The following is a 25776-nucleotide window of genomic DNA, read 5'->3' as shown; positions in this document are numbered from 1 at the left end:
GTGATAACACTTGAAAGATTTCCACATTTCACCCTTATCATTCCGGAGGCTGGTAGGAGACCATGTTGTCAAATGTCATACCACATTATTTTAACATTTGAGTTGTTTCGTTTAGAAGACAATGAATTATGTGGCATTAATTTCAAGTCATAATTTACATTGATTCACAGTATTTTTAAGGAAGAGTTGCTAGAATTGCTTTCAAAAGCAATTGCTTCCATCTCGAAGATCGGAAGAAAATGGACTGTTGCAAAAAAAAAAAGGCATTATGATATAAAATAGCAGTATCAAATGCAATCATGCCTGTATGTGGAAGCCTTTTAAAAATACTGACAGTGTTTTGAGAATGAAAAATGAGAAAATTAGGAAGCTAATAACCTGTTAGGGTTTAATGATCCTTTCCCAAATATCTGTGTTAATGTTTCATAGTTATTACATGAACTAGTTCTGATCAGCTGATATGATGCTGTTTTTCCCTCCAGTAAAGGGAAGAATCCCTTGAATAACAACCTTCGGATGACTGATTCTCAGGAGTCAGCACGTCTCTTCCACCTCCATTGGCCTCTGTGGGAAAGCAAAGAGACGCTTGAGCCCCTCTGGGATGTGTTCCTTACAGCAGTAAATTAAATGCCAAGGGATCCTATTTTTGACGATGTATAGGTGACTGAGGGGCTGACATTGAAGTAAACTTCATGGATGGAGTTCTTAACTAGGAGATATCCTCGCGGTGTCCCCGGGGACAGGATTGTAGCTCAGGAGGGTGGCAGGGTGCAGGGAAAACACAGCGTCATCTGCAATTCTGCAAAGCACTGCCAGTTTTCTCTTCCTTAAACAATAAAACTGGTTTCCACTCTAACTTTGTGCAGGCTAATCGCTCATGGCAGAATTTCTAAATAAATATCCTGCTTCTTGACTCAGATGATTGCAAAGGATGAAGTCATGCTGTTGATACAGCATAGGAGCGAGAATGGTAACCTAGGAACAGTTTGCCTTTGCTACAAGGGAGTGTATTTCCTCTAACGCACAAGCTTTTGATAATGTCTCAAGTGATTTTAGCCCAAAGACTATCTCGTGGTTCTCCCCAAGCCTTAAACTCAAACCGAAGAAGTGCAGTTCTGCCGTGGGCACAACCCTAATTGCGCTTGGGAGGAGCTCTGATTAGGAGCAAACTTCAGCCACAGCATGGCTTCATACTCCTCTGACTTCCCACCACTTCCTTTTCCCATCTTAATTTTGCTATTGGTGCTAAATTGACGGACATGGATTGATGGAGAACCGGGCGTGATGGTGACACAGCTTCCTCAGGGTCCAATCTGCCTGCCTGCAGACAGAATGGGGGAAAGAAACAGGTTTCCAGAGAGGCAGAGCTGTGTCCTTCCTGGGTTGCTCCTCTCACTCCCAGCCCTGCCTCTCAGCTGCCTTGCCGGGGCTCCTCCGCTCCATGCTGGCCCCGTTCACTGGGCTGTGCTGATTCCCAGTGGCAGAGCACCGCTGAGCTAAAAGATCCCTCCGGCTATCTCAAAGCATCAGAGAGTGATTATCTGAGGGCAATGTTTGCTAGCTTTGAGTTTAGATTTATAAGTGCACTTGGGTAGATGGGGTGTTGGTTCTGCACAGTTCACTGTGCATGCAAGCCTGCTAGCAAGTTGCATTTTACTGCAAGTTTGGAGGAAAGAACGAGATGCAGAGCAAGAACTGTTTTTCACGCATCTTTGTGGGGGAAGAAAATAATTGGGATGATGATCACATGGCTGGGAGCTTGTGCCTACTGAACCTGTAGCAAATAATTGTTGCTTGAACTTGGTATTTCCATGTACCATTGGAGCTGCAGTAGAATGTAACCTATGGTGCATAGTTAAGCATGAGCAGGCTGATGACCTGCATATAAAATGCATATTGGTAAACACTGAGCACCTTCTTATTTACTCAGGATTCTTGGCATTCCCTAGTCTTAAAATGGAAATGCAAATGTCGTGGTAACTCTGACTGCTGTGAGCAGGAAACGCCAGTACTTAAATAGCTCCTGCTGTATAAGTCTTATTTATTGCTTCTGTGTTGAAAATTATTCTGGTTTTGCATGTGCTCTAATTTTGAAGCTTTTCCTGAATGGCTTTGAAGTCTTTTGAAAGTTCTCCAGATCTTTTCAGACTTCAAAGATTGATAGTGTTTTCTTTCTATCCTGTATAAGGGATATAGTAGAACTGGGGATATAGTAGAACTGATCATGTAAAAAACCACATTAGAAATTTTCTAGAAATGTCTAGAAATTCCAGACATTTTCTTTAAGATTCCTTAAACCATTCAGAGAACGTGTGCTTTTGCTAGAGGGAAAAGTCCATGAATGCTGTGAATAGTGTTTTACAAGCCGTGTTTCCTCAGGACACAAAGAAGGCAGCAAGAGGAGGAAGCAGAAGCAGAGAGAGGAACAGAAGAAGAAGAAGTCAACCAAAGGGAGTTACTAAAATGGACTTCTCTGCTATGCCAATACCTTTATAATAATGACAACTTAATGTTACATTTGAGCACACCTCTTGTGTATATTTTTTGATTGTTCACACTGCTAGCAAGGAAGTGACTCATGTTTAAAACTGTACTAAAATTGCACTATGTTATTCTTTTTAGTTTCACGGAGTGGCTTTCTTGCCAGTCAGGTTAGGGAATTCGAATGAGGCTGATCTTGGTTAGAAGTGTGTTATGTTTGAAGATTGGAAAGTGTCACAGAATTTCGTACCTCTTCCTTCCCTGGGACTAAAACGACTCTAGTCTAGTGTTTGTTTATTTGTTTTGTAGGATATAAAGCATTGTGCAAATGCCTGTTTGGTTGGTCGCTCTGGCATCAACATCAGGCCTGTTGAAAGAAGAGTCCTATTCAGTCATGTCATTGGGAATGGGATTGAGACATGAGCTCTTATAGGGTAATTTATGCAAGCTTAATAAGTGACTTTTATGGTTGGGTTTTTTTCCCCAAGCTGGGCAGCAAAGGTTTTTCCCTGCTATTAAAATGTTCCTTCATTTTAAATTGTATCATGAAGATATAACCTCTGATTTTAAGAAACTTAGTGTAATGATGGTCTCCTGTAAGCACTCCTACGGATTTCCTTAAGCATAGTTGACTCCTGATGAATCATTTAGTGAAATCATTCCTTATTTTAAAAGTTTATTTTCAGAACCTAGAGACAAATGATCTAAGTGCTACTTTAAAAGTGCTCTTTGTTTCTGCTGAGTAGGTTTTAGATAACAAACATTTTTCAGCATCCGTATAAGATTTTATCAAGTTGTTTCTGCAAAGAACTTACACCTTTATGTATGAAAGCATTTTGCATCGGTTTTATTGCAGGACTAATTTTTTTTAGCTTGAAAAGACGTCTTCAATTTAAAATAAATATGTATTTTCTGGCAAGATTACTTCCTTGCTTCCCATACTTGTCTCATGTGCATGACACATTGCTTCTCTTAACCTTTTAGTTTGTACAGAGCCCTTCCGTTGCCTTAAGCATTTACCTGCATGTTTCTTGTCAGTATGTTGCCTCCTCTTTTTAACCTCCAGGTCGGAGTTAGCAGCTTATGGTTTTGTTTCGTTTTGTTATTCCTCTTGCCAATACGTTGTTGATGTAACAGACTTAAACCTGGCAATATTGAAAGCCCACAGTTCCTGGAGAAACTCACTCATCCTAACATTTAAAAGATGTAGCAATGCACATAACGGTGTAAGGAAGAAGCTAAACAGAAAAATCAAGTCTGCATTCTAGCATGGTTTGATATAACAAATTCTGGTGTCTCTGGTGTCTGAACGGTTTAGCTTCAAAGGCTTAAATTACCCAATGTAACCCTACGCAAACATATAACCATACATGAACTCTGTTAGGGTACTTCAATTATGGTTAATATGAAATAAGACTGAGTACTGGTTTTCTGTCACTTAAGTACCACTTTTTTTTTGTTTTGTGCAGTGTTACTAATATTTAAAAATAAAGAAAATTCTCCTTTATACTTTGTCCTCTTGCACTGTACTGTAGACTAGAGCTGGCATCAGTTGTTCTTGTTTAGTTTCAATTAAAGTTTAGGCTGTAAGCACAAGGGGGAGAGTCCGCATTCACAAAACACCCACAAGCATACCAAGTTATTCCTTTTGCTAAATCCATGAGCAAGTTGATACAGTCCCTGTATCAAATGGCTGATAGTGGAAAACGAGGGTTCATTCTGGCTGGAAACATCACCATAGGAGCATATGCATCAAACAGAGCTTGCACATTAGCCATGCGAGGAACATTCGCACTGGATAACACACAACACTTTGAACTGCATCCATTTAGTACACTTTCCGTACTCTGGGAGAAGTCTCCCCCACTACATATGCCAATTTTAAGCTATCAGCGCTCCTTATTTGTTGGGAAAATGGTGTGTGCTTTGGAAAAGCAAGAGAGGCGGAGGAAGGCAGAGGTGACACCAGCGCAGGGCTGGTCTCCCCCAGGCTGTCCCGGTGCTGTGAGCAGCCTCACGTCACAGGACAGAGCGGCTCCGGATCAAGAATGTGCCTTGAAGAGTTAGAGCAGACTGGGATTTGGTACCTGAATATCTTCTTGACTCTGATCCCTGTGTTAGGCTTGAAGGAGGAGGATAGAGCATTAATTAGTCAGGAGACCTGAAGGTAGGCTCTAAATTAGTTAGGAAGCCTGTCTCACCACGGGCATCCTTATCCCACTGGAAAGGTGCTGGTGTGCTTGCAGCTGCGCTCCTACACCCCACGCCTCCCATGGGGAGAAACTCCTGGGAAGCACAGAGTTCCCAGAGGAGGGAACCATGGACATAATCTTTCCTATAGCTACCTAGAATCTGCCCAAGCTTGCCCAGAAAGTAAGAAATGTGGGCCCATGGCCATTGAGCCTAATCTTCCTTCTCAGCCTGATTATTTCTGGATATTAACTGAAGGGTAACAGCCTAACTGAGCACTGTGAAGCAGGGTTGTGAGCCTGGGTGTAGCACCGTGCTCATCATGTGGCTATGCTGCTTGCAGGACAGCCTGGACCTGGTGCCACGTCTGCCACGTGTGTATGAGCAGGCACGTATGTGAGGTCTGGTATCCCAGCGCATCCATCAGCCAAAGGTGAAGGCTGCGTGATGATATGGTTACTTAAAGTATGTGTTGGGGCAGGAAAAATGCAGGTGGGTGTGAGACACCACAACTGATAACAGATGATGCTGGCCCAAGACTGGCTGTGAATAAACGTATTGTGAAAGTTGGAAAAAGATTCCTGATCATCCTACAACGCTTCTGTGGAAGAGCTGAGGACAGAAACAGAACTAGTTTAAATACAGACCTGATGTGATTTATAAAATGTATTGCAAAATGATTCTTTACAGAGCAGATACCTGGGCTCAGAGACCCAAAGTGTTTTCAATCCCTTTTAGTATCACATAAGAAAATTAGATTATTAGTGTAGAGAACACACAGTGAGTTGAGTAAGAGCATAATTAAAATGATACACTGAAAACAAGATAATTTCATCTTAAGATAGTGGGACACAATCACAAACAAGCAAAATATGGACAGATAAGAGTTCCTGCTCCGCGCTTGGAAGCTGCCACTACGAAAATGGTTTAAATTCAGTTGTTTTTCCACAGCTTTTGGAGATGTGCATAGCTTGCTCTTTGAACTAGGGTTTGGCAAGTCTTTGATCCTAAATAAATGATCTCAGAGAGTGTAGGTGTCAAAATGATTAAAATGTATTTTTCAAGTTTTTGCCCAGTCTCTGATCAGTGCTTTCAGACCTGTAAATCCTACTTCTAGAAGTAACACAAAACTCTGTTTTTCTCTGTCAGCTCGGCTGCCTTTACAGAGACTTGCTTTTTTTTTCCCAAATTTCAGAACCATCTCATGATACTTTGTACGTATTTGTTGAAATAACACACTGAAAAGATGCTGCTTTTGAAAAGGAGAGAGCCAGATACCCAGAAAATGTATAATAATCATTAGGGAAGCACTAAACTGCCTGTTTTCCCAATCACATCTGAAATGTGTGACTCGTACCCACTTGTTCTTCAGGAATGTTTCTAGACATGTGCCACCAAACTGGTGCCTATCAAGTGGTGGGATTAGCTTGTTACTGTATTGAATTTCCTTGCTTTATTCTGCCTATACAGAAAGGTATCCATTTCCATTTGTTTTTCTCCTTCATTTCGTGTGCCAGTTGCACAGGACTGTTTATTCGTGGGATGCACACGTTAGTCGTTCCTGCATTTCAGATCTCAGTTATCTTCCTTCATGTGCAGTCCTGCTGCTTTATGTCCAGACTTAGCTCGCATTTTAGTGCTCTCTCACGTTAGCTTGCCTGGGGAGCACCTTACTCCCCTTTAACTCATATATGGATGGGGGGGTGGTACAATTGCCCATGATTAGGTATATTTAATTCTCCTCTTCCCAATGAGCAAGTTGGAATCTGGTCTTAAGAGATTTTTTTATCACTATTTGCAAAACTTTGCTCATTGCTACCTGTAGCACTGAAAACTCTAGGCATGGCAAGGTAATTTTCCTCTCCACTGATAAGAATCAAAACAGGGCACTTAAAGCCACATACAGATCTCAATTTTAATAATTGTTCATATTTGAAACTATGATCGATTCAGCTGCCCTGCGTCAGCACACTTTGACTTCTCACATGTTTTTCTAGCCCAAAAGGACTAGGTGGGGTGTTGGGAAGTGTCAGGTTTGTTAAGTACCTTGTTGGTGCCCTCTTAGCCACCAGCTGTTAACTGACAGCAGGAGAAGCATCTCCAAAGAGGCTGAGCTGACCCAAGATGACATTTCCAAGCGTGGGGTAGGTTACCTTTCTGTCTTCATCACAACAAGCAGAAACTGCTCATGTCATTTGGCACATCTTCAACTAGAGCATCAAGTATCCCACACTTTCCTTCTGCCTCTTCCCGAAGGCCTCATGTTGTCACTGCAAAGCCAGCCCAAAAAGCAAGAAGTGAGCATGACAGGAAGGTCAAAACACGTGCTCTTAACGAGTCTGAATGCTTTGATTTCAGGGAAACGCCTTCATGTCTGCCTGGAAGTGATCACAGATTTTCTAGGATGTCTCCAAGGAGGGAACAGGACCTCACTGCACTGGCTGGATGTCTAACTGCATCTCTTCAATGTCTGTTTCCATTGGCATGCACATGCACCTTTCTACTTAAACAGCATACATAATTTTTTCCATCCCTTGTTTGGGAAGTGTTCATCCTTTGGTCAATGCAGAGTGACTTGCTTGTTCTTTAGGCTGCAATGTAATGAAGTCTTATGATATGACAGGTGTTATTTTTACATTATCTCAATATTAGAGAGTTGCAGTTGGGAAAATGTCTTTAACTTAAAAAGCAAAGTTTACTTTCAGGTTTTCAAGATGAAAGCTAACAGTGCAAAATGGTAGATCATGCCAAAGCCAGTACGCAAATACACCTCTTAAATGTATTAAGTTAAAACTTATGAAATATATGTTTCTGCCTGATTTTTGGAGTCCCAGTGTGTGACACCTTTGGATGGTTTAATATGTTAAGCTGAGCAGTGCTGGTTGCATATTGCTACGTGAAACCAAGAGATAGCTTGAAGCTTCTTTAATAGACTGCATGCTCAGAGCTGAGGAAGGGCAGGAGCTCTAAGGAGCCGTTAAGGAGCAGACACTTCCCACGGCACCTGGAAGGGCCACTCACCAAAGGTGCATGACTTGATCCTGGCAGCAGATGCAAGCCACAACCTGCCATACTGGTAGTGTTGTGACAACATGGGTATTACCGCTTGGGGATTCAAGGCGAGGAGGTAACCAGCACGAGAGCCTTCCCAGTGCTGTGAGTCACACTTCATACCCATAAAAATGATTTGTCAGCTACCTGGCCCACTGTCCTGTCTTTGATAGTGACTAATGGTGGATGCCTAGGGCAGAGCACAGGAACAGGCTAAGCATGTAATTATTCCTCACCAGAATGTTTTCCCAGCTGCGGCACTCTGTGGGTCAGAGGCTCCTGGATCCAGAAATGGTCTTTCTGTTGCCCAGTATTTTTTTTTCCATTGACTTGTTCAACTGCCTCTTAACTTAAAAAACTGCTCAATACCCAGTGTCCTATGGCAAGGGATTCCTCGCCTGACTCCGTTGGGTAATGAGATAGCCCCTGTATTTTAAACCTCTCTCCTACAGCTTCCTTTGGTTTCCTCCCCTCCTCCATCCCGACACTGGAAGAGACACTGAACACCACATCCTCATTCACCTTCTCCATGCCACTCATGATTTTACACATTTTGCTCATGCCAGCCTTTGGTTAACTCTTCTATGGCTCAAGAGGGCCAGCATATTGAACCATTCCTCGCAGAAAGGCCTTTTCCTACCTCTGATCACCCTCTCAGTTAGGTTAGGAAAGCTCGTTAAACAGCGGCTGTTGCTCAGCTCCATAAACTGTGATGGCTGCCTGGATGAGCATGACTAGCATTTTAGCAACTTGCTAATACCCCATTATCAGTCTGACAGAAAAGGCCACGCAGAGCCCAGGATGCAGGAAGAGCAGGCCAACGCTCGAGACCCAGCTCCGATGCCCTCAGTCTCACCAGGCTCTCACGGGCTCTGCAATGAGAATGCATGAGCTCATGGCAGTGATGGTATCTCCAGAGCATGGTCCCACGCACCTTCACCCTCCTTCCCACCCCCTCAGCCGAAATCGCATCACGGGGCATTCCTTGGCGGCTGATGGGACGCACACCTCCTGACTCAGGCACCGCTCCTGCCGCTGCTCGCTGTTCCTGGGGCTGCGAGCATTAGCTGTCTGTAGCTCTGCTTGGCTGGCAGCACACGGACTGTGGAGTAAGTGCTTTATTGTAAGAAGTGCCTGGTGTTGCCAATGCCAGTTTGCCTGCTCCCACGGAGAACTGGCGTTGGCTCTATGATCCCTGCCGACCAGGGAGACAGGTCCGGTAACCTTGGGAAGACACCTTGCTCCCGGTGTGACACATCCCTGCAGGCAGCGCCTGGAGACGTGGGCAGTGCGACTCCACGCGTCCCTGATTTCTGCAGTGCTGCCCGTGGCAGCACAACAGCTTTTCCATTTCCCATCCCTTTTTGTCCAATATGCAGGTGATATTTCTCATCTGTAGCAATCTGGGCTGTGACTTTCCCTATTCCCCTCAGAACCTTTTGCGCAGGGACAGCTATGCGCAAGTGTTCACTTACTGGGTTTTAGGGTCACCGACGTCATTTGGGAAATCTTAAACAGCTGGGGAGTTAGTTATGAGGAAACATCAGTGATGGTCAGGAGGATCCAGAGAGATGGGAGGGTGCAGGACATCAAACACTGATTCTTAAAGTGCAAAGTCAAAACTGGCCCATTGATCTGATCCCCCAAAGGTTGCGTCAGGATCTGTCAAAGCTCAGAGTGTGTCTGGCTCTGCAGTTCTGGTTCAGATCCAGCTCCACTTTAAATACGATTTTGCCCAATAGGTTTTCGATCTGAGTGCAGACACAGGCTCAAGTGACTGGTAACCTCTGCTCGCTGTGCCTCTGCCCCAGCAGGTAGCCCTGCTGTGGTTTGCAGGAAGGTTTTTTTTGGGTGCACCTGAGCCCATGGCCTCTTCTTTCTCAGCAGGATTCAGGTTTGGTGGTGGCGGTTTTTTAATCAACAAAATGAGTTCCCTTGGAACCACAAATTTTTCTATCATGAATACTTAGGAAAATATTATTCAGCTCATGCGTAATGCAAGTCTCAGGTTGCATTAGGAGATGGGATGTGATAGAACACGATGGTAATGAGTCACCTCATATCACGTTTTATTGTGATGTGTCAGCTGAGAAAGCTAGAGAGCTATAGGTGTTTCTACCAGCCCAGTTATGAAACAACCGCTGGTTCACGCAGAGATTACTAAGTTTTTCCTAGGCTAGTTAGCAGATAGGTTTAGGTCTGTGGTTTAGCAATATTTTGTTTAAGTTGCTAACAATGAGCTGCCTCAGAATCTATTTTCCACCCAGAAAAGTCATCAGTCCCCTGTTAGCAAGAGTTAACCTTGCTCAAAAACTCCAGTCATGAGGACGAGACCGTCTCTCTTGGCAGAGGGGAATGTTTGTGAGATTGTCTTTATTTTAGGGCTACTTTCTGCTGGCATTGAGTAGAAGAGGGTGACAATGCCATCGCCCGTCGCTGCTGTAGAACTGAGAATATGAAGGCATGATTTGGAAAGTCAGGAGGTTAGAGACTGGCCCTATACTTCTCAATTTAATCCACAGAGTGACAGATGCCCAGACACAGGCAGAAAAACTCAAAAGGCTTTTCAAGGTAGGCTTTTCAAGGTAGGCTTTTCATTTCCATTACTGCTGGCTGCATTGCTGGTGGTCATTGAGACAAGCACACAGGACCCGTCAGGACGCTGCAGCTGCCCTGGGTATAAAATTGCGTCTATGGGATGCGGGTGACGGAATTGGTGGAGGCCAATGGGTCTCAGTTCCTCTCCACCACTGGTCTGGTGAGACCTTCAGTCAACTGCTTTGCCTCCTGCTGAAATGCCCATGGATTTGCCAAGGCTGCACAAGCAAACAGCCACTCAGCTGGGCAGTCGGGAAGTATCTGGTGTACATGATCTGCTATGGTGATGGTGGATAAGGGCTTTTTTTTTTTGTAAAAGTTTAGGTAAATTTTGAGAATAAGGATTTATATGTTCAACTTTTCTTGTTGTGCTATTTATTTTGACTATGAGTGGACTCAGCAGGGGGGCTGTAGTTTCTAGCCCCTCGCACAGGGGACAGATTCAGGGCAGGTATACATGTCTCCTCTCCCACAGCTCTGTGGCTTCTCCTGACTGCGACCCTTCAGCAGTCCCCGTCCCTTTACCCCACGTCTCTCTGCAGCAGAAAAAGTCAATTCAGTGGAATGCTCTGGAGCTTTTGCTGTGTCAATAAACAGAGACCAGGGTAGGACCTTTCCCTTCATTTTTATACTATGGTTTGAACTCCCCATCTTTAAGTGTTGGTCTTGCACCATTAACCCTTTGCAGCCCTGGTTTGAGGAGGTTTCCTAGTGGGGTTGTAAATGCTTCAGAGGAGGTACCTGGGGAGGGAAGCTGAATAATGGAAATGTTAACAGACCTTTCATTACACACCCTATACATCATTACTTAATTTATTTGCTTTTTGTCTCCTGTTTTTATTTTTTTTTTTTCCCCTGATCAATAGCATTCATCCTACTCAGTGAACAGGCTTGATACTGTTCTTCTGGTGTGAAAATTACTGTTGCTTTGACTGGCTCCTATTACCAGGTGACACTGCTTGGCAGAAAACAATGAATCTTCCTATTATTTGGAAAATAAATGTGATTTATGGGAGCAGCAATCGATAGTGGTCTGTGTCTTGCCGTCAGAGTGCTTGCTTTCTTGAAATAAGGCTTTTACTTTTGGAGTGTGAAGGCTGTTTGTCTAAAGCTGTGGAGCAATTTAGAATATATATTTTTTAAATCTCAGCTTTTATTAGGTATTTTTTAAAAGATGATGATAAAGAAAACATCTGTTGTCTTTTTAAAGCGTTGATGTCTATGTGGAAAGCAGTTGAGCAGGTGTGAAGTTAAGCACGCTGGCAGGAAGGATGTGTTGTGGATGCTGGAGATGATGGAGGGAGGAGGAGGAAGGGGAAGGCTGACCACTGAGCACCTGCGATCGCTTCCCTTCACTCACTGGAGAGATGATGGTCAACACTGAGGATTTATTATTAAAATTCCACAACACTGATAACAAAAAATGGACCAAGGTAGCTGCCGGGAAGCAGAATTGCTTCACCTGATAGCTGTGCAAGACATTACCTGGAGATGTCTGGGGAGGCCTATGAAGCTGTTCCTGGTTTTTCTGTTCATTCTTGCTCTTTTGCAGCAACCTCTCTGCTGCCTACTAGTTGGCCTTATCAGTTGTGGGCAAACTCTGCTCCCAGACAGCACAGGTGTGGGTCCTCTTCCTCTAATGCCTGCGCTGAAAATGTCTTGCGCTTCTTGAAGAAAATAAATAAAGTAAACTAGTAAATAAAACTAGTAAATAAAGAGCTTACCTATTTGGGGACACTTTTTCTCTCTCTCTCAGGGCAAAGGAACTAAGAGAGCTCCTCATCGCGATTTTTTTTTTTTAAATTAAAAATAGGCATAGTCTCCAAGTCTTCTCAACTCTTATTCCAGTCTTAACAGTGATTTAAACTACAGTTCTGGTGTATTTACACAGAGAGAGGAGGTTGACTGACTGAGTGTGTATATCAGCACCTCTGCAAGCAATTACAGTTGAAGCCAAACCCTGAGCTCTTCCCCGTAATTGCGTCTCCCGTGCCAAGGAAGAGCAGCCACAGCCCCCAGGGCAGCAGAGCTGAGGGCCACCGCAGCTGGGCACGGGGACCCCACACCTCCAAGGACGGATGCCTTCAGAGAGCTGCGATGCCCAGATGCTGGAGAGACACCCAAGTGATTCCAGTCCCGGGGTGGAAATTTTCACCTCCTGGGGATCGTATTTAACCTCAGGAAACAATTCTGTCCTACAACGCACAGCCTAAGGGGCCATGCTTTTTGCAAGATTACTGGCGAAAGCAGCCTTGAGTCCAAAAAGGTACGTCTGCACGTTCGCACAGGAAAGGATGAACACTGAATATACACCTATTACTGCTGGATGAAGGGCCAAAGACACAGGGCCCAAATTATTTCTCTGTATAGAACTGAGCTGCTCAGAAAAATAGTCAACCAAGAGATTTTTGTTAAGGTATTTTGACAAAGATGAATGTTCCCTTAGGAAGCAGGTACCTCAGATGGGAAGAGGTTGATCATTAATTTTAAAAAGTCAATTTTCTGTCAGGTAAAGTTTTATTTTGGAGATGTTTTACTATCCCTTCCTGCTAGCCTTCTTGCTCTGCTTTGGGGCTGATTTCCGGTCAAGCTGAAGTGAACACCTGAAAGTTGTTTCTTTCTCCGTAGAAATATATATGCATGCATACATATACATATGTATATCTACCTTATGCACCCTTCTGGATATTTTCAACTACTTTTCTTAGGCCCAGAGGATGGATACTGTACTAGCAGCTAGGAGGATGGAGCAAACTAGAATCGCCTTTATCAGTCTTAAAACAGTGGAATCATCAGTTTTCTGAATATCTTTGTGCAGAGTCTGTGAGTTTATGTTCAGGTAGTGCCAAACACTGGGGTGATCTAACCCTAATTTGGGTCTCCTCAGTAGAATGCCTTTGTTTTATGGTCAAGAGGGGTTTATTATGAAAATCTGATCTGCTACATTACATGGGGCCATATAATTTCCCTTAATGATGACTGCAATGAAGTTATGATCTCATGGCAAACCCAGAGTGTGTATCTCATAGAGAAACACCCAGCCACAAATGGAATAATTATCTCTTTTAGGCATCATCTCTTATAGAAGGGACTTCAGTTTACTCCATTCTTCAAACAGCAGCTTCTTCCAAGCAACTGCCTGTCTGCCTGCAGTGCCTTTACACAGGTAGGACCATCTCTGGCTGGGACTAAACATAGGGTTTGTGCTGAGTTAGCTACAAGGAATGGCTTTGAGTGGGTAAAATAGCATAAATACAGCTGCCAGGGTAGCTATAATTATACCAACTTTGATAAATATAATTACGCTGTTGTTAAAGGGACTTTGGTGTAGTTTATTTCTTTGGCTTGCAAGAGTTGCGTAGAGATAGAGAGCTGTCAAAGGGAGTCCACAGTTTTGTTTCCTTATCTGAAATTAAAGCTCCAGGACACAGCTGTATTCTTGTACTTTGAAGATTAATTTAAAATAAATACCATACTTTTTATATCAGGCTCTTCCCTTCTGTCTGGGATTTTTGTCACATGTGGACGTACTTATTGCAGGTGCAGCTTTTCCTGCTGTCTCACTTTGGAGAGGCCGTATTTGTGTGTCTTTACCTGGCTATTGGTGCGGGATTCAGCACGGTGTGTTTTACCACTCTATTTCTACTGATAAGTACCTTCACTGGGATAATGACACATGAACTTGAAGAAGTGCTATACATTAGTTATACCAACACAGATAGTCTGAGGTAAAATTCTGGGCTTATTTAAGGCTTCACATATGTAACATAAATAAGCTATTGCTATACGTATCATTACACTGAATCTCACTCTTAAAGGACATTTTATTTTGATCGGGAAACAGACGAGCCAAGTAACAGAAGTACCAGGTTGCTACCTCAGAATCTGGTCAGAATTTGAGGACATTATCAGGATGTGTCCTCTAGAAAAGATCCTGAAAAGGTCTTCCTATTTAAATTAAACCTTGTGGAGTGCACAATGCTTTTCTGAATGGAACTAACCATTCCTTAATTTAGCCCTGGCACTTGCTGTGCTATTTGCACTACTATATACTGATATTCAGTGAATTAAATCATGATGCATCCTTCCAAGTGCAGTGGTGAAGAAATCCCATCAACCCACATTACCTTAAAGCAGCCTTTGCCAACTAATCTGTATTGCTCGAAACGTGGAGCACTTTACTGTGATAACTCTAATACTTACATAGTAAACCCCCAAATCCTGCTATCATTTATAAGCCTAGAAGGAGCTTTGCTCCAGAAACCTTAATGTACTCCTGTCAGGTTCCTGACCTCGTAAATAAAGCCGTGCTCTGCTTTCCCCCCAGGAAGAGGTTGTTGTGTTCCTGACTCTCGTCAAATTGAAATTGTTACTAAAACAGCTTTTTGGCATCAGCCAAGAGCTTCCTACTTTGTAAGCTACCTCATCCTCATTTTTGATACAGTTGAATTTCCTAGCACATTAGCCTAATTTATCAGCTTTGTTATGATTTCTTCGTTAGAGTCCTTCTGGTTATCTGCAATTCCTGAGCATTTGGGGCTGCAAAGCTTATTAATCTGGAAGCAGATTTTTTGCTGGAGGAATCAGCCTTTACAGATATGAAGTTCAAAGCTGGAAATTTGCTGGAGTGAAGGTGGGCTGGAGGCAGAAAGTGGTTTGATGTATGATGCATGATCACATTACAGACATAACTCCGTACTTGAGAAGGTGGCTTTCATGGTTAAGACAGTAGCCTGGGACTTAGAGAATCTGCATGCACTTCTTGGCTCTGCTTCTGCCTTCTTGAGCCAATCTTAAAATGGTTACCAGTCAGCCTATCTCTCTGTTCCCCATGTATAAAATAAGGTAATGTAATCCTTTTCTGTTGCACTTCATTCAATCCATTTAGCTTATTAATTCTTTAGACCAGAAACTCAATCATGCTGTTTGTCCTGGTTTCAGCTGGGATAGAGTTAATTTTCTTCCTAGTAGCTGGTATAGCACTGTGTTTTGGATTTAGGATGAGAATAATGTTGATAACACACTGATGGTTTAGTTGTTGCTAAGTAGTGCTTACACTAGTCAAGGACTTTTCAGCTTCCCATGCTCTGCCAGGTGCACCAGAAGCTGGGAAGGACCATAGCCAGGACAGCTGACCCCAGCTGGCCCAAGGGCTATTCCATACCATATGGCGTCATGCTCAGTATAGAAACTGGGGGGAGTTGGCTGGGGGGCAGCGATCGCTGCTCGGGGACTGGCTGGGCATCAGTCAGTGGGTGGTGAGCAATGGCATTGTGTATAACTTGTTTTGTACATTATTATTATTATTATTATTATTATTATTATTATTATTATTATTATTATTATTATCTTCCTCTCCTGTCCTATTAAACTGTCTTTATCTCAACCCACAGGTTTTACTTTTTTTTCCCGGTTCTCTCCCCCATCCCACGGGAGGGGAGGGTGAGCGAGTGGCTGTGTGGTGCTCAGTTGCCAACTGGGTTTAAACCACGACACTGTTTCACAAGGCAAGCACACAGAGAAATAATGTGGAGCAATACAGATTAAGCAGTCTTGTAGCTTATAAAAATGAAATTCAACCCTAACAGCAACTCCCCCTTACTACCAATACCGAGACAACATATTTCACCCTCTCTCTGACATCTAGACACACCAGACATGGAGATGGGTGAGGTTCGCTAAGTGCCCCACTCCACCCTTCTGCTGGTGGCTCTCATTGCATCCCCTCTCATTCTGCCTAATTGTATTTGCAGTGCAAGTATTTGTACAACCACAGCCATATCCAAGGGCTTTCCCACAGATAAGAGGTTTTATTTCACTTCCATCCAGAGCTATCTGCAAAATAATGTAATTAGTTTAGCCCATGTTTGTCAAGAGAAAACAAAACTGAACAGCTTAAATGGTATTTGGAGGAACAACACATTCCTGCCCTTTGGCATAATTCAGCCTATAACTCTTTATCCAACTGTTCCTGTGCTATGATGTCCACCACTCCGGGGTGTGACACAGAGCAGGGCTATAGGAAGATACCGTCCTGATTTAGAGGAAAATTTCAGCACATCCATCACAGGAAAAGTTATTCCACTCCTTCAATTATTTATCTTCTGCATTGTAAGACATGTTTTTGTAGGTACTCACGTTTTCGGGGTGTGGGTTAGTGCAGAAGCAAGGTAACCAGTTCTCTTCTGGCTTTCCTTCAGCTCTGTCCCCCGCACGCTGGACGTGAGCCCCGCTGGAGTGGAACAGAGCCTGTAACTGCCCTCTGTGAGGGGTTTAAATATATTTTCCCGCTTGTTAGACAAACCTAATGTAACCTTAACTATCCAAGGCAACTAGCATGGTAAAAAGATGCCGTAAGATCTCAAGAATCCAGAGCAAAAGGAGGAACGTTTAAAAATGCCCCCAAACCAGCTACCTTTAATGGAATTAGATAGCTTAGCTAAATAAATAAGAAGCTATTGCTTGTGGAAAAATATCTCGGTGATTTCCCCTGAGGTAAAATCAGTACAGCAAAAGAAAAAAAAAAAAAATTCTAAAAAAAAAAATCCCTCACCATAAACCCAAAGGGACTTGTCAGCTCTACGGCAGAAATTGGAGAGACCACTCAAGCAAGAAGAGGATTAGGCTATCTGCTATCAAAGCACTCATGGACTGGATTTTTACAGCAACTTAAACAGAAAGTGGTGGGGTTTTGTGTTTGGTTTTTTTCCATTTCCAGCTGTGGCAAAGATTGGAAGAAAAAATATGCACAATACAGTCCCTGAGGTAATGTCTTTCCAGTGGGACCGGTGCTTCTAGCGGGACCTCCTTCTAGGTCCATCAGCTTTAACAATTATAAAACTGCTCCGCTTTACACAGTGACCCCAAAGGCAGTGTGAAACATTTACACCTTTGGTTAAATCTGTGAAGACCCATGTCCCACGGTGCTGAACATGAGAGTGAGCTGGCCTGGCTGTGAGAAGGAAAGGACATAGTTGGTGACGAAGGGTCCTGGATGCTGCCTGATGCAGGAGAGCTGCAAGCAGCTACGCTACCACGAATACTGCCTCCTAATCCCCTCTGACCTGGGCTCCTGATCCCAGATACATCAGCGCTCAGCTATTTTGAATCTGCTCAGGCTTCCAAAAATACCAGGCATGCCCTGAGCATACTCACATTAGCACAGCCTCCGCCGTGAGAACGTGGTACAAGCTTGTTTGCTCCGTACTAGGAGCACCGTGCTCGCCTGCCGCACTGCCTCCCTGCTGCCGCAAGACAACAGGACTGTATTTACAAGTAGCAGAAATTGGGAAAATTATTACTGGAGTGTGAATAAATGACTCCTTACTAAAACCCACAAATTTTTCACTGAGCCTTCAGCTTTTCAGACTGCGCTTTTGCTGAAGTTGACTCTAAGCATTATGAGGAGGGGACTGATTACATTGCTGCTGTACAGTCCTCAGCTCTGGCACAAGTCACCTCGTTGCTCTGATCCTCTTCTTCTTTATGAGGTCCTTCCAGGTACCATCTCCTCTAGGCTCAGTCCAGCTCCAGCCCTCTCTTCTGCGTTCCTGCAGCTTCTCAGGTTGGGCTGGGGGCAGCTTTCAGGGGGCACAGACAAGCTCACCTCCATTTGGTGTGTCCCTTGCCTTACTTATTATATGGTTCCTGCAGTCATTTTATAGTAAACTATGCCAAGGCAGCATAACTGGGCATCTTCACTTGCCCATCGTCAGACCTGCTGGTGCGCTGTGTGTTTGGTGACTGGTCCTTCACTGTCACACTGTGATTGAGCCCTGCTCCCACCGTCTGCTTCGTGTCTTTAAACAGTTTTCCCCTAAAGAGAGAACAGATATAGTTTTAATTTGGAGTCTCCTTCTGGGCTTTCAACTCACTCTTCTAAAAGTTATTAATTCCAGGACAGACACAATTTCCTCTCTCTTTTTCAGCCTTAGATTCTGGTGCTGTTGAGGTAATGTATCTCTGTCTGTCTAGCTTTTAGTTATAAAGCCTTTGCCACTGCATAACTGTCTCCCTTTCCTTGTCTAGTTTTCTTTTTTTTCTTGCCACTCTATTGCCAGCTGGAGAAAAACTGTTATCTCCTTTCTATGGACAGGGCATAAAGAGATAAAAAAGCAATTCCAATGCCAAAGTCTACCTGCCCAGCCATCAGCCACCACCCTTGCTTGGCTAAACCTGACAGTGTCCTAAGCCTGAAGCCTCCTCAGGTTCTCCTTGGAGATCTCCCTAAACATCCCTACATGTTCTGTGTGCAGAGACACACAACCACCAAGTTCATGCAGCAACCTGCATTCCTGCTGGTAGTCACCAATAAGGTGCTCTGTGCCCATTTTCACCTTCAGAGTCTACCCTGAAAAGGTCCACATGCCTAAAGGTGGTCTCAATTTATGCTCAGCAGATAAAACCTTCTGCTGGGATGGAGTAGTTGCAGGTTCACATCCCTCAGCAGCCTGAAGGCTTCACAGCATTATCACCTGCCTGTTAGGCTCTTCTCTTGGAGGAAGCAGAATAACCATGCATCTTTAAAACAGCTATTCAAGGATTTCATACAGCGTGGGCAAGCTTCAGCACAAGAATATACTCAATGCCAGACATCGTGAGCAAGACTCCTACAGCCCATGAACCATGCAATGGGCCTCATAGGTCTGCAGCAGTAACCTTGCCTCCGGGATGTCACATTTTGTAAAAAACAGTAGACTTGACCTCAAGGTCTACCATCAGTAGAGTCCTCTCCATAGGAGAGCTTCATGTGGAAGTAGGTTTTCTTAGCCCCTTCCCCTACACCACTTTGTGGGGTCAGTTTACCTTATCTTGACGTCATTCCCTAAGGCGTCTGACTTGCAACAGTCCTCTTTTTTAGGTATTAAAGTGCCTGAGTTCTGCTTATAAAGCTAATCCTAAGTAACTCACCTAAGTTAAAACAGGTAATTTATTCTGAAGCTAAGATACCAATCCAGTTTGAATTTACATCACCCCTTTTTTAACTTCAGGACTTCTAAATAAGGTTGCCTCAGTATATGAACAGTATATTATCAAAAAGTATTCAAGGATGCTGTTGATCTACATACGGCTATATCAAGGCTAGCTGTAGTAAAGAATTCATTGCTCAATATGCTTGCTCAATTCATTGCTTAAAATGGATTCCCTATCTTTACAAGTTTATACATTTAGCTTCAGGCACTTTATTTTGACTGGTGCTAATGATAAGCTTTCAAAATAAACATACGTGTATTGTTCTATATTGTAAGTAAAGTGACCATAAGCCCTAGTCTGCCTAGTTTTCCTGTTTTAAAAATTCTTCTAACCGGGATTTTGTAGACCAGTATTGCCTTCCTTGAATTATTTCAGATTAATAATTCTGATGCCAGGGAAATATTTTACTGGTACCTCCCTCATCCCCCGGAAAACCCATTCATATTTTAAAAACTTAGAAGAAAAACAGAAATTTCCGAGTTCCCAACTGTCATTTGCTCCTTATAGCCTACTTTTGGAGCATTGCCAGAAGCTCTCATGAGTCTGTTGGTGATGTATACATAGCATGCTCAGCATAATGTATGGCTATGGACAAGACATAGGCACATGAAAATAACGGCTGCTGATTTTGCGATCAAAATGCTCTTTGACCTTGACCCTTGGCTGGAAACCACTGTATTATTAATTCAAGTCTCATGTTGTCTCTTATCTTTACTTGTAATATGTGTTCTGTGTAGGCTTTATTACTAAGTATGGGTTACAGATTTCACAAACTGGGAATAAAATCACACTGTTAGCATGACACCCCCAAATACCAATCTGTCTGCTAGGTTTCTCATGGGAGCTAGTTACTCTTTGCACGATCTCAGCACCTTCCTACTGACCCAGCACAGGAGCAGAACTAATATTAGAAAGTGCTAAACTCACTGTTAGTGTAGGATAATTTTATTTAAAACCACTAGCCTAAATCCAAATTGAATTTATTTGCTGAAACATGAGCCCTTGGTGTAGCACAGATCCCATTTTTTTGTGTGAAAGCATAGATTCTTGCTTAGAAAGATTTATCTGATATTAATGACATAGCTGCATTTAGATTGCATGAATCAGTACGTGCCATAAACTGCTTGAAGACTCGTTAAACCTGATGAATTAAATAACCCTCCTGGGCTGGAGAGAGATGTTGCTGTTATAGTTTATGATATATCATATATCACATCTGTTTGTTATTGTTCTACCCATGTTTTTTATGTGTAAAAGGGATAATGCCAGCAGGAGTAAGTCCTGCTTATTTTTGAAGAAACAGATGCTCTGCAAACAGGAGACAGTGTGAAAAGCCTGGAAATCGGGAAATCTGCTGGAAATCTCTCTGATAGCCTGAGGAAGCACTTGTCTATATGGAGAAAGACCTGAAGAATATTATCATGGAGTAGTTATTATACTGTGGGTTGTTTTTTTTTACAGTAAAACAACTTGTATTCTGATTTTAATTCTTTCGTTTTGAGTGCTCTCCCTTTGGAAGTGTTGCCACGGGAGCTGCTCATCCTCCGCTTGGGTCTCTTAGGTTGGAGTCTGGTACTCGATGATACTGATACGCGCCTCTTCTTCTGTTCCCAGGGAGCACTGGACTGCAGCCCAGATCTGCATTTCAGTGGCTCTCTAAACAGTTTAAGGCTTGGGCGAAGGTAAATCCTCTTAAAATTCCAGGCCAAACACCGTTCGTTTTGTGTTATCTATATAAGCTCTTTTTTTTTTTTTATTAGCTGGTAGCACAGTTCCTCCAGTTCTCAGATTTACACTTTCGGTCGGTCATGCATGTGTTGGCTGTCTGAGAGCAGCTCCTATCAGCCTGAGTCAATTCCCAATGGAGTCAATGGGTTCTGAGCCAGGCCAGCTGCCCTTGGCTATGAACTGTAAAATAAATATTTCTCTTAAATACGGAGCATCTCGACTATTCCAAGAATGTCTCAAAGCTGATCTAGGCTGTGTGAGCTCTTCTTCATATGCAAAGGGGAAAAATCCTTTCAGAACTGAAGCATGGGAAGCATGTAACGCTGAGATGTGTCATTGTCTAAACTTTGGGCAGGGTGGGATGTTAGGGAAGGTTTCCAGGGAACCAGAAAAACTTTCACCAACTTATTGGCTGACATTCATGGCAAATGTCATTCCAGATATGGCAGAGAATTAAGCAGCTCTATAGCGAAGTAAAGCCACATCCAAAAATAAAGATCATAATGCTTATATTTTAATGTTAAATGGTAAAAATTCAAGTGCTGTAAAAGCCAGTGAGACTGGGGAAGAGACTTGTGATCCCTGGTAGTATTTAAATGAGTAATTTTCTGTCATTCTGGTTAAAAACAAGTTAAGTGTTTAGGTGCATTTAAGTGCGTGAATTGTTTCCCGGCTTTAGGAGGGACTAATCTTTAAGTTACGTACAATGTGCTTTGCTAAACTGTGGATGAAATTTCTCTCACCTGGCCAGTGATGGGTCATGCTGTGATGAGAACGCAGTGTCTCTGGCTTAAAGTGTCTGTTTTAAATCTAATACATAGATAAACAACAAAAAAAGCTACCTTTCAAAGAAGTCTACCTAGGACCCCGAAAATCCTCACTCAGGCTACATAAAATTATAAAAAGTAAACAAGTACGCAATACCTCTGATAGCTAAAGCTCTGCTGAACTAGAACCAAATACTTAAATCCAAAATTGGTCCTGCTCCATGCAAGATATTGTCCTCTACTGATTCTCCTCTTATATGTCCATTTGCTCCTTTCTTAGCTCTCTTTCCATCCCTCTCTGAAGCATCACTGGCCTTGATCCCTAGGTCCAGTATTCCCTCAGTGCTGACAACTCTCTGAATTACTGGATTCCTTGGGTGGCAAGCACTCGTAGGGAGGTATCTTCATGGGGCCTGCTGTCTAAGCACCTACTGCAGTCAGTGGAGCGCTAGTCAATGCAATCTGTTGACCCTCAGGAATATTTGAGCTCATCCTAAAGTACTGACCTTCCTTTGGCCAGCTGACTTGCCCTCTAGGCTCCAGTGGTCAGACTGATGCTGACTGTAACGGGGCCCTACACACTAACCCCTGCTCGACTTCCGTGTCCTAAGCAGGAGCTGAATCCTACCTTTGCTGTCCAGACTAAAATCCTGGCAGGTCTTTGTGAGTGCCCACTTGGTTTTGGTTCAGTTTTTAATCTTTCCTCCCTATGTCTCCTCCTTTCTACATCCTTTCCTAATCATGGCAGGTGACAACCCTATTCTGCCTGTCACTCAGGCTCCCAACCTGGCCATCGTATTAGCTGGGATTTAGCTGAGCTGTGATTACTGAAATCTCAGTGGTTCTTGATTTCTGACTTCTCTAACAGCCAACCTTCCTAGCAATGCATGCAGGTAAATCTCTCCTCCAGACACCCAGTTTCATACCTAGATCCTTGCAGGTTCCCTTCCATTGCCCTTGAGAAATTCAATCCTACGCTGCTCCTGCCCACGGGCTATCAAAGGTCATTCTCTAGCCTGCATTGCCTCTCACCTTTCTTTTTCCACACTGCAATCTTTTTCTCAAATACATTGAACATAAGCTTTTTGCTTTGGCTCTCAACGTGCAGCTTGGCTGGTTCCCTACCTTCTGCAACAGCTTTCGTTGCCTGTCAAGGCAGTTACCCCCTGCCAGGGTGTCATCATCCCCTTGTTAAATTTTCCAACAAGAACCTGTATACTTTCTTCCATCAGGCCCTCAGGCCTGGGAAAGACATCTTGCAAAGAGCCACAAAGCTACATCATTACCTGCTTTCAAAGCTCTTATTTAAATTCTCCTTTGCCATAAGGCTTAAGGAAAAAAAACCACCTTTGCCTTTACACAGACTACAAAAGTCTATTATACTAAATAATATGTTTGTTCATGATTTCCTGTATTCCATGTAGATTTTTTCTTACACTTTGATTATAAGCAATTTAGGGTAAAAGAATTGCATTCCAGAGTTTGTTATTAAGACTCCAAGAACTGAGAAGATGTAAATACATCATAAGGATAAATAAAGGAGGGTAACAACTCTTTCATTAGAAGGACATGCCTAAATTTCCTGTCAGTCGGCTGTTGTGAGCTCCATTAAGAGCTGTGAGTGTTGACATCAGCTTGCCTAAATCATTGCCATTTTTTCTAAGGTAATAAGGCGTGTTGTGAGCTTTGAGAGCACCTCATTTCAATCAGCAGTATAAACCACCAGCTTCTTCTTCACTGCTGCATTTTTTGGAGAAGCCACTGGAGGGACACCTCCACTACAAAACTAAAAGCAGCCACAACCTGCTCCAGCACTTCCAGCCTTGTCCGCTCCTGCTCTTCTTGGGTGGAAGACTCCAAACACCGGCGTTATGTTGCCGGCTACAAATTATTTCTGGTTTAGAATCAAAGACCTAACATGACTTAAAGTTATTAGTTCTATAGACATAGGAGGAAAAGAAAGAAAGAAAGGAAAAAATGCTCATATCACTTCGGACCAGCGTTAAAGCTCAAAACTTCATGGGGGGACGTCAGAAGGCCTGCTCCTGCACAGCCCAACTTGCAGAGCACCCTGTGCTGAAGTGAGGTGGGCTCACACAAGCAAAGGCTGCGAGACCAGGCCAGGAACAGCCGTAGCACAGTCTGAAGCCAGCGGACATGTTTAGGCAACCAACTCATCTCTGACGGCCAGGCTGTTCCTCCTGCTGCTGCAGGTTTTCGGGAGTGATGTCCATAGCAAAGCTGAATTTCCCTTTTCTTTTCCACATCAAGTCTACTTGTGTTACTACAAGTTGACTCTTGCCAAACCACAATTTTTGGGGGAGTTAATAAACTAAATTTATGGCCATCCAATACTTTCCTGTAAAAAAATAACAGTCACCCAGGAAGTCGCCATCTGAGGAAGACACACCAAATGTGTCTAAAACATATCTCTGTGCAAATACGATTCTATTTTTGTCTGAAACAGAAGGCAGGAAACATTTATGTTCCTGAGTATCTAAATTTATCTTGAAAAGAGTATTTATTAAAGTCACCATAGAAACAGACATTTAGAAGTATTAGACTTATTCCAGTTGTTACAATTACTATTTCCTCCACAGCATGATCTGTTATATAGCAAATAATGAACAACTCAAGAGCTGTTATAATCTTATTCCAGAGATTTTTGCTCTTTGGTGGAAAAAAATCCCAACTTTTGTGGCATGTAAAACTGCCCTTTCACATCCCTACTTTAATTTACTGAACAAAAAGAGAAAAAAACTTGGAATATTTACCTGCAAGTAAAGATGCAAAGAAAAAGTTTGAACTTGCAGTGCTTAATTTTAGGGCAGTATCCAAGAGTGTTTGTCAGATTTAAAAATGTTTTTTTATTCGCTGATTAATAAGCCAGCTCCAAGGCTAACTGTACACATTTAATGAAGAATCTGCTCTGCCTGGTGGTCCAGTGGTCTCTCTAAATCATGTCAACAGTTGTCACAGCTCCTGCTTATAAAGCCATTTTAAAAATGAACCTACCACTGATTTGCAGGAGACCATTTTTGTGGTGTGACTTCTTTAACCACAGCATCCCCTCGTCGACCCAGCGATGAGCTGCAGCCCACGCTCGCTCCTTGCCTGGGACGGTTCCCTCTGGTTTATGCCGGGGATTCCAGTTCCGGCGGGATTGCCTCGCACTGACCACTCCTGTACCAATGCACTCGATGTGGGAACTATTTTGGTTAGTGAGCTTTTCATAAAGAAGCATCCTACAAATGCCAAACTCTGAAATAACTGTTTTTATGTGCTAAAAAACAACTTTTACCATGAAAAATGTTCTGCAAAGAATGAAACAGTCTACGCTCTCACCCTTCCTTGGTGCAGCCTTTCACGCTAGCTATTTAGTACAGTAGCTACTCCAGATTAACAGTAAGAGTTTCATCGTTTACGATACGGTTGACATAAACGTCCTATCATGAAAGCTTCACCTTTTCTTATTGGATGTATTTTCTAAAAGTGACAATGTAATCCTGTATGCACAGGTTATATTTATCACAGCTGGCTTAGGCAGAGACCGAATTAATTAGGAAGTGTCTCAAATGTCAGATCATTAAATGCAATTGTAAAAAGGTAAATTGTAGTCTTCAGTGAGCAGATATCTCACAAAATGATCCTTGAAATAAATTGCAATTGCTGTAAAATATTCCTTTCTTCTTTACAATCGCTTATAGGGACAATGTATATGGTTCCACATAAACTCTAAAACTTTCTAATTTGATGTGAACGTCAGCATAGAGGGTGCGATGAGGAATTTCTTTTAGTCTCTGTGGAATGACTAAACACTGAACAAATATTTAATTTGCATTTTACATTCCTATTGAATAGACTTTTCTTCTTCAAAAAATTCCCCTAGAGTTTATTTCAGTTCTTTTCTTGTCAAAAATTTATAGGAATAAAGTGGAAAAAAACAAGGTAAACATAGCAAACAGCTAACATTTAATAAATTCTTCCC

At 42.8% G+C, this 25776-nt stretch overlaps 1 protein-coding gene and 1 long non-coding RNA gene across 3 annotated transcripts in view; both read left to right on the top strand.

The window, feature by feature from the left end:
* The window catches only part of DNAJB6 (DnaJ heat shock protein family (Hsp40) member B6), a 65162-nt gene extending 61174 nt beyond the window's left edge, over positions 1 to 3988 (top strand). The window contains exon 10 of the mRNA XM_072854705.1: positions 2380 to 3988. Coding sequence (XP_072710806.1) covers positions 2380 to 2462 — 83 coding nt within the window. The 3' untranslated portion in view covers positions 2463 to 3988. The remainder of the gene's footprint in view (positions 1 to 2379) is intronic.
* A 5850-nt stretch (positions 3989 to 9838) lies between these two features.
* LOC140647171 (uncharacterized) lies at positions 9839 to 15545 on the top strand. 2 transcript variants are annotated; one of them, XR_012040687.1, is made up of 4 exons: positions 9839 to 10293; positions 13390 to 13486; positions 13861 to 14048; positions 14822 to 15545. It is a non-coding gene; the product is annotated as an uncharacterized lncRNA (long non-coding RNA). The 2 variants fall into 2 exon arrangements; XR_012040688.1 differs by lacking the exon at positions 9839 to 10293 and adding an exon at positions 12216 to 12586.
* Positions 15546 to 25776: the final 10231 nt, after the last annotated feature.

Source organism: Ciconia boyciana, chromosome 2 (genome assembly GCF_034638445.1).
Source record: "Ciconia boyciana chromosome 2, ASM3463844v1, whole genome shotgun sequence".
Lineage (NCBI taxonomy): Eukaryota > Metazoa > Chordata > Aves > Ciconiiformes > Ciconiidae > Ciconia > Ciconia boyciana.
Note: the sequence above shows the minus strand (reverse complement) of the source record. Positions and strands in the feature narration are given on the sequence as shown.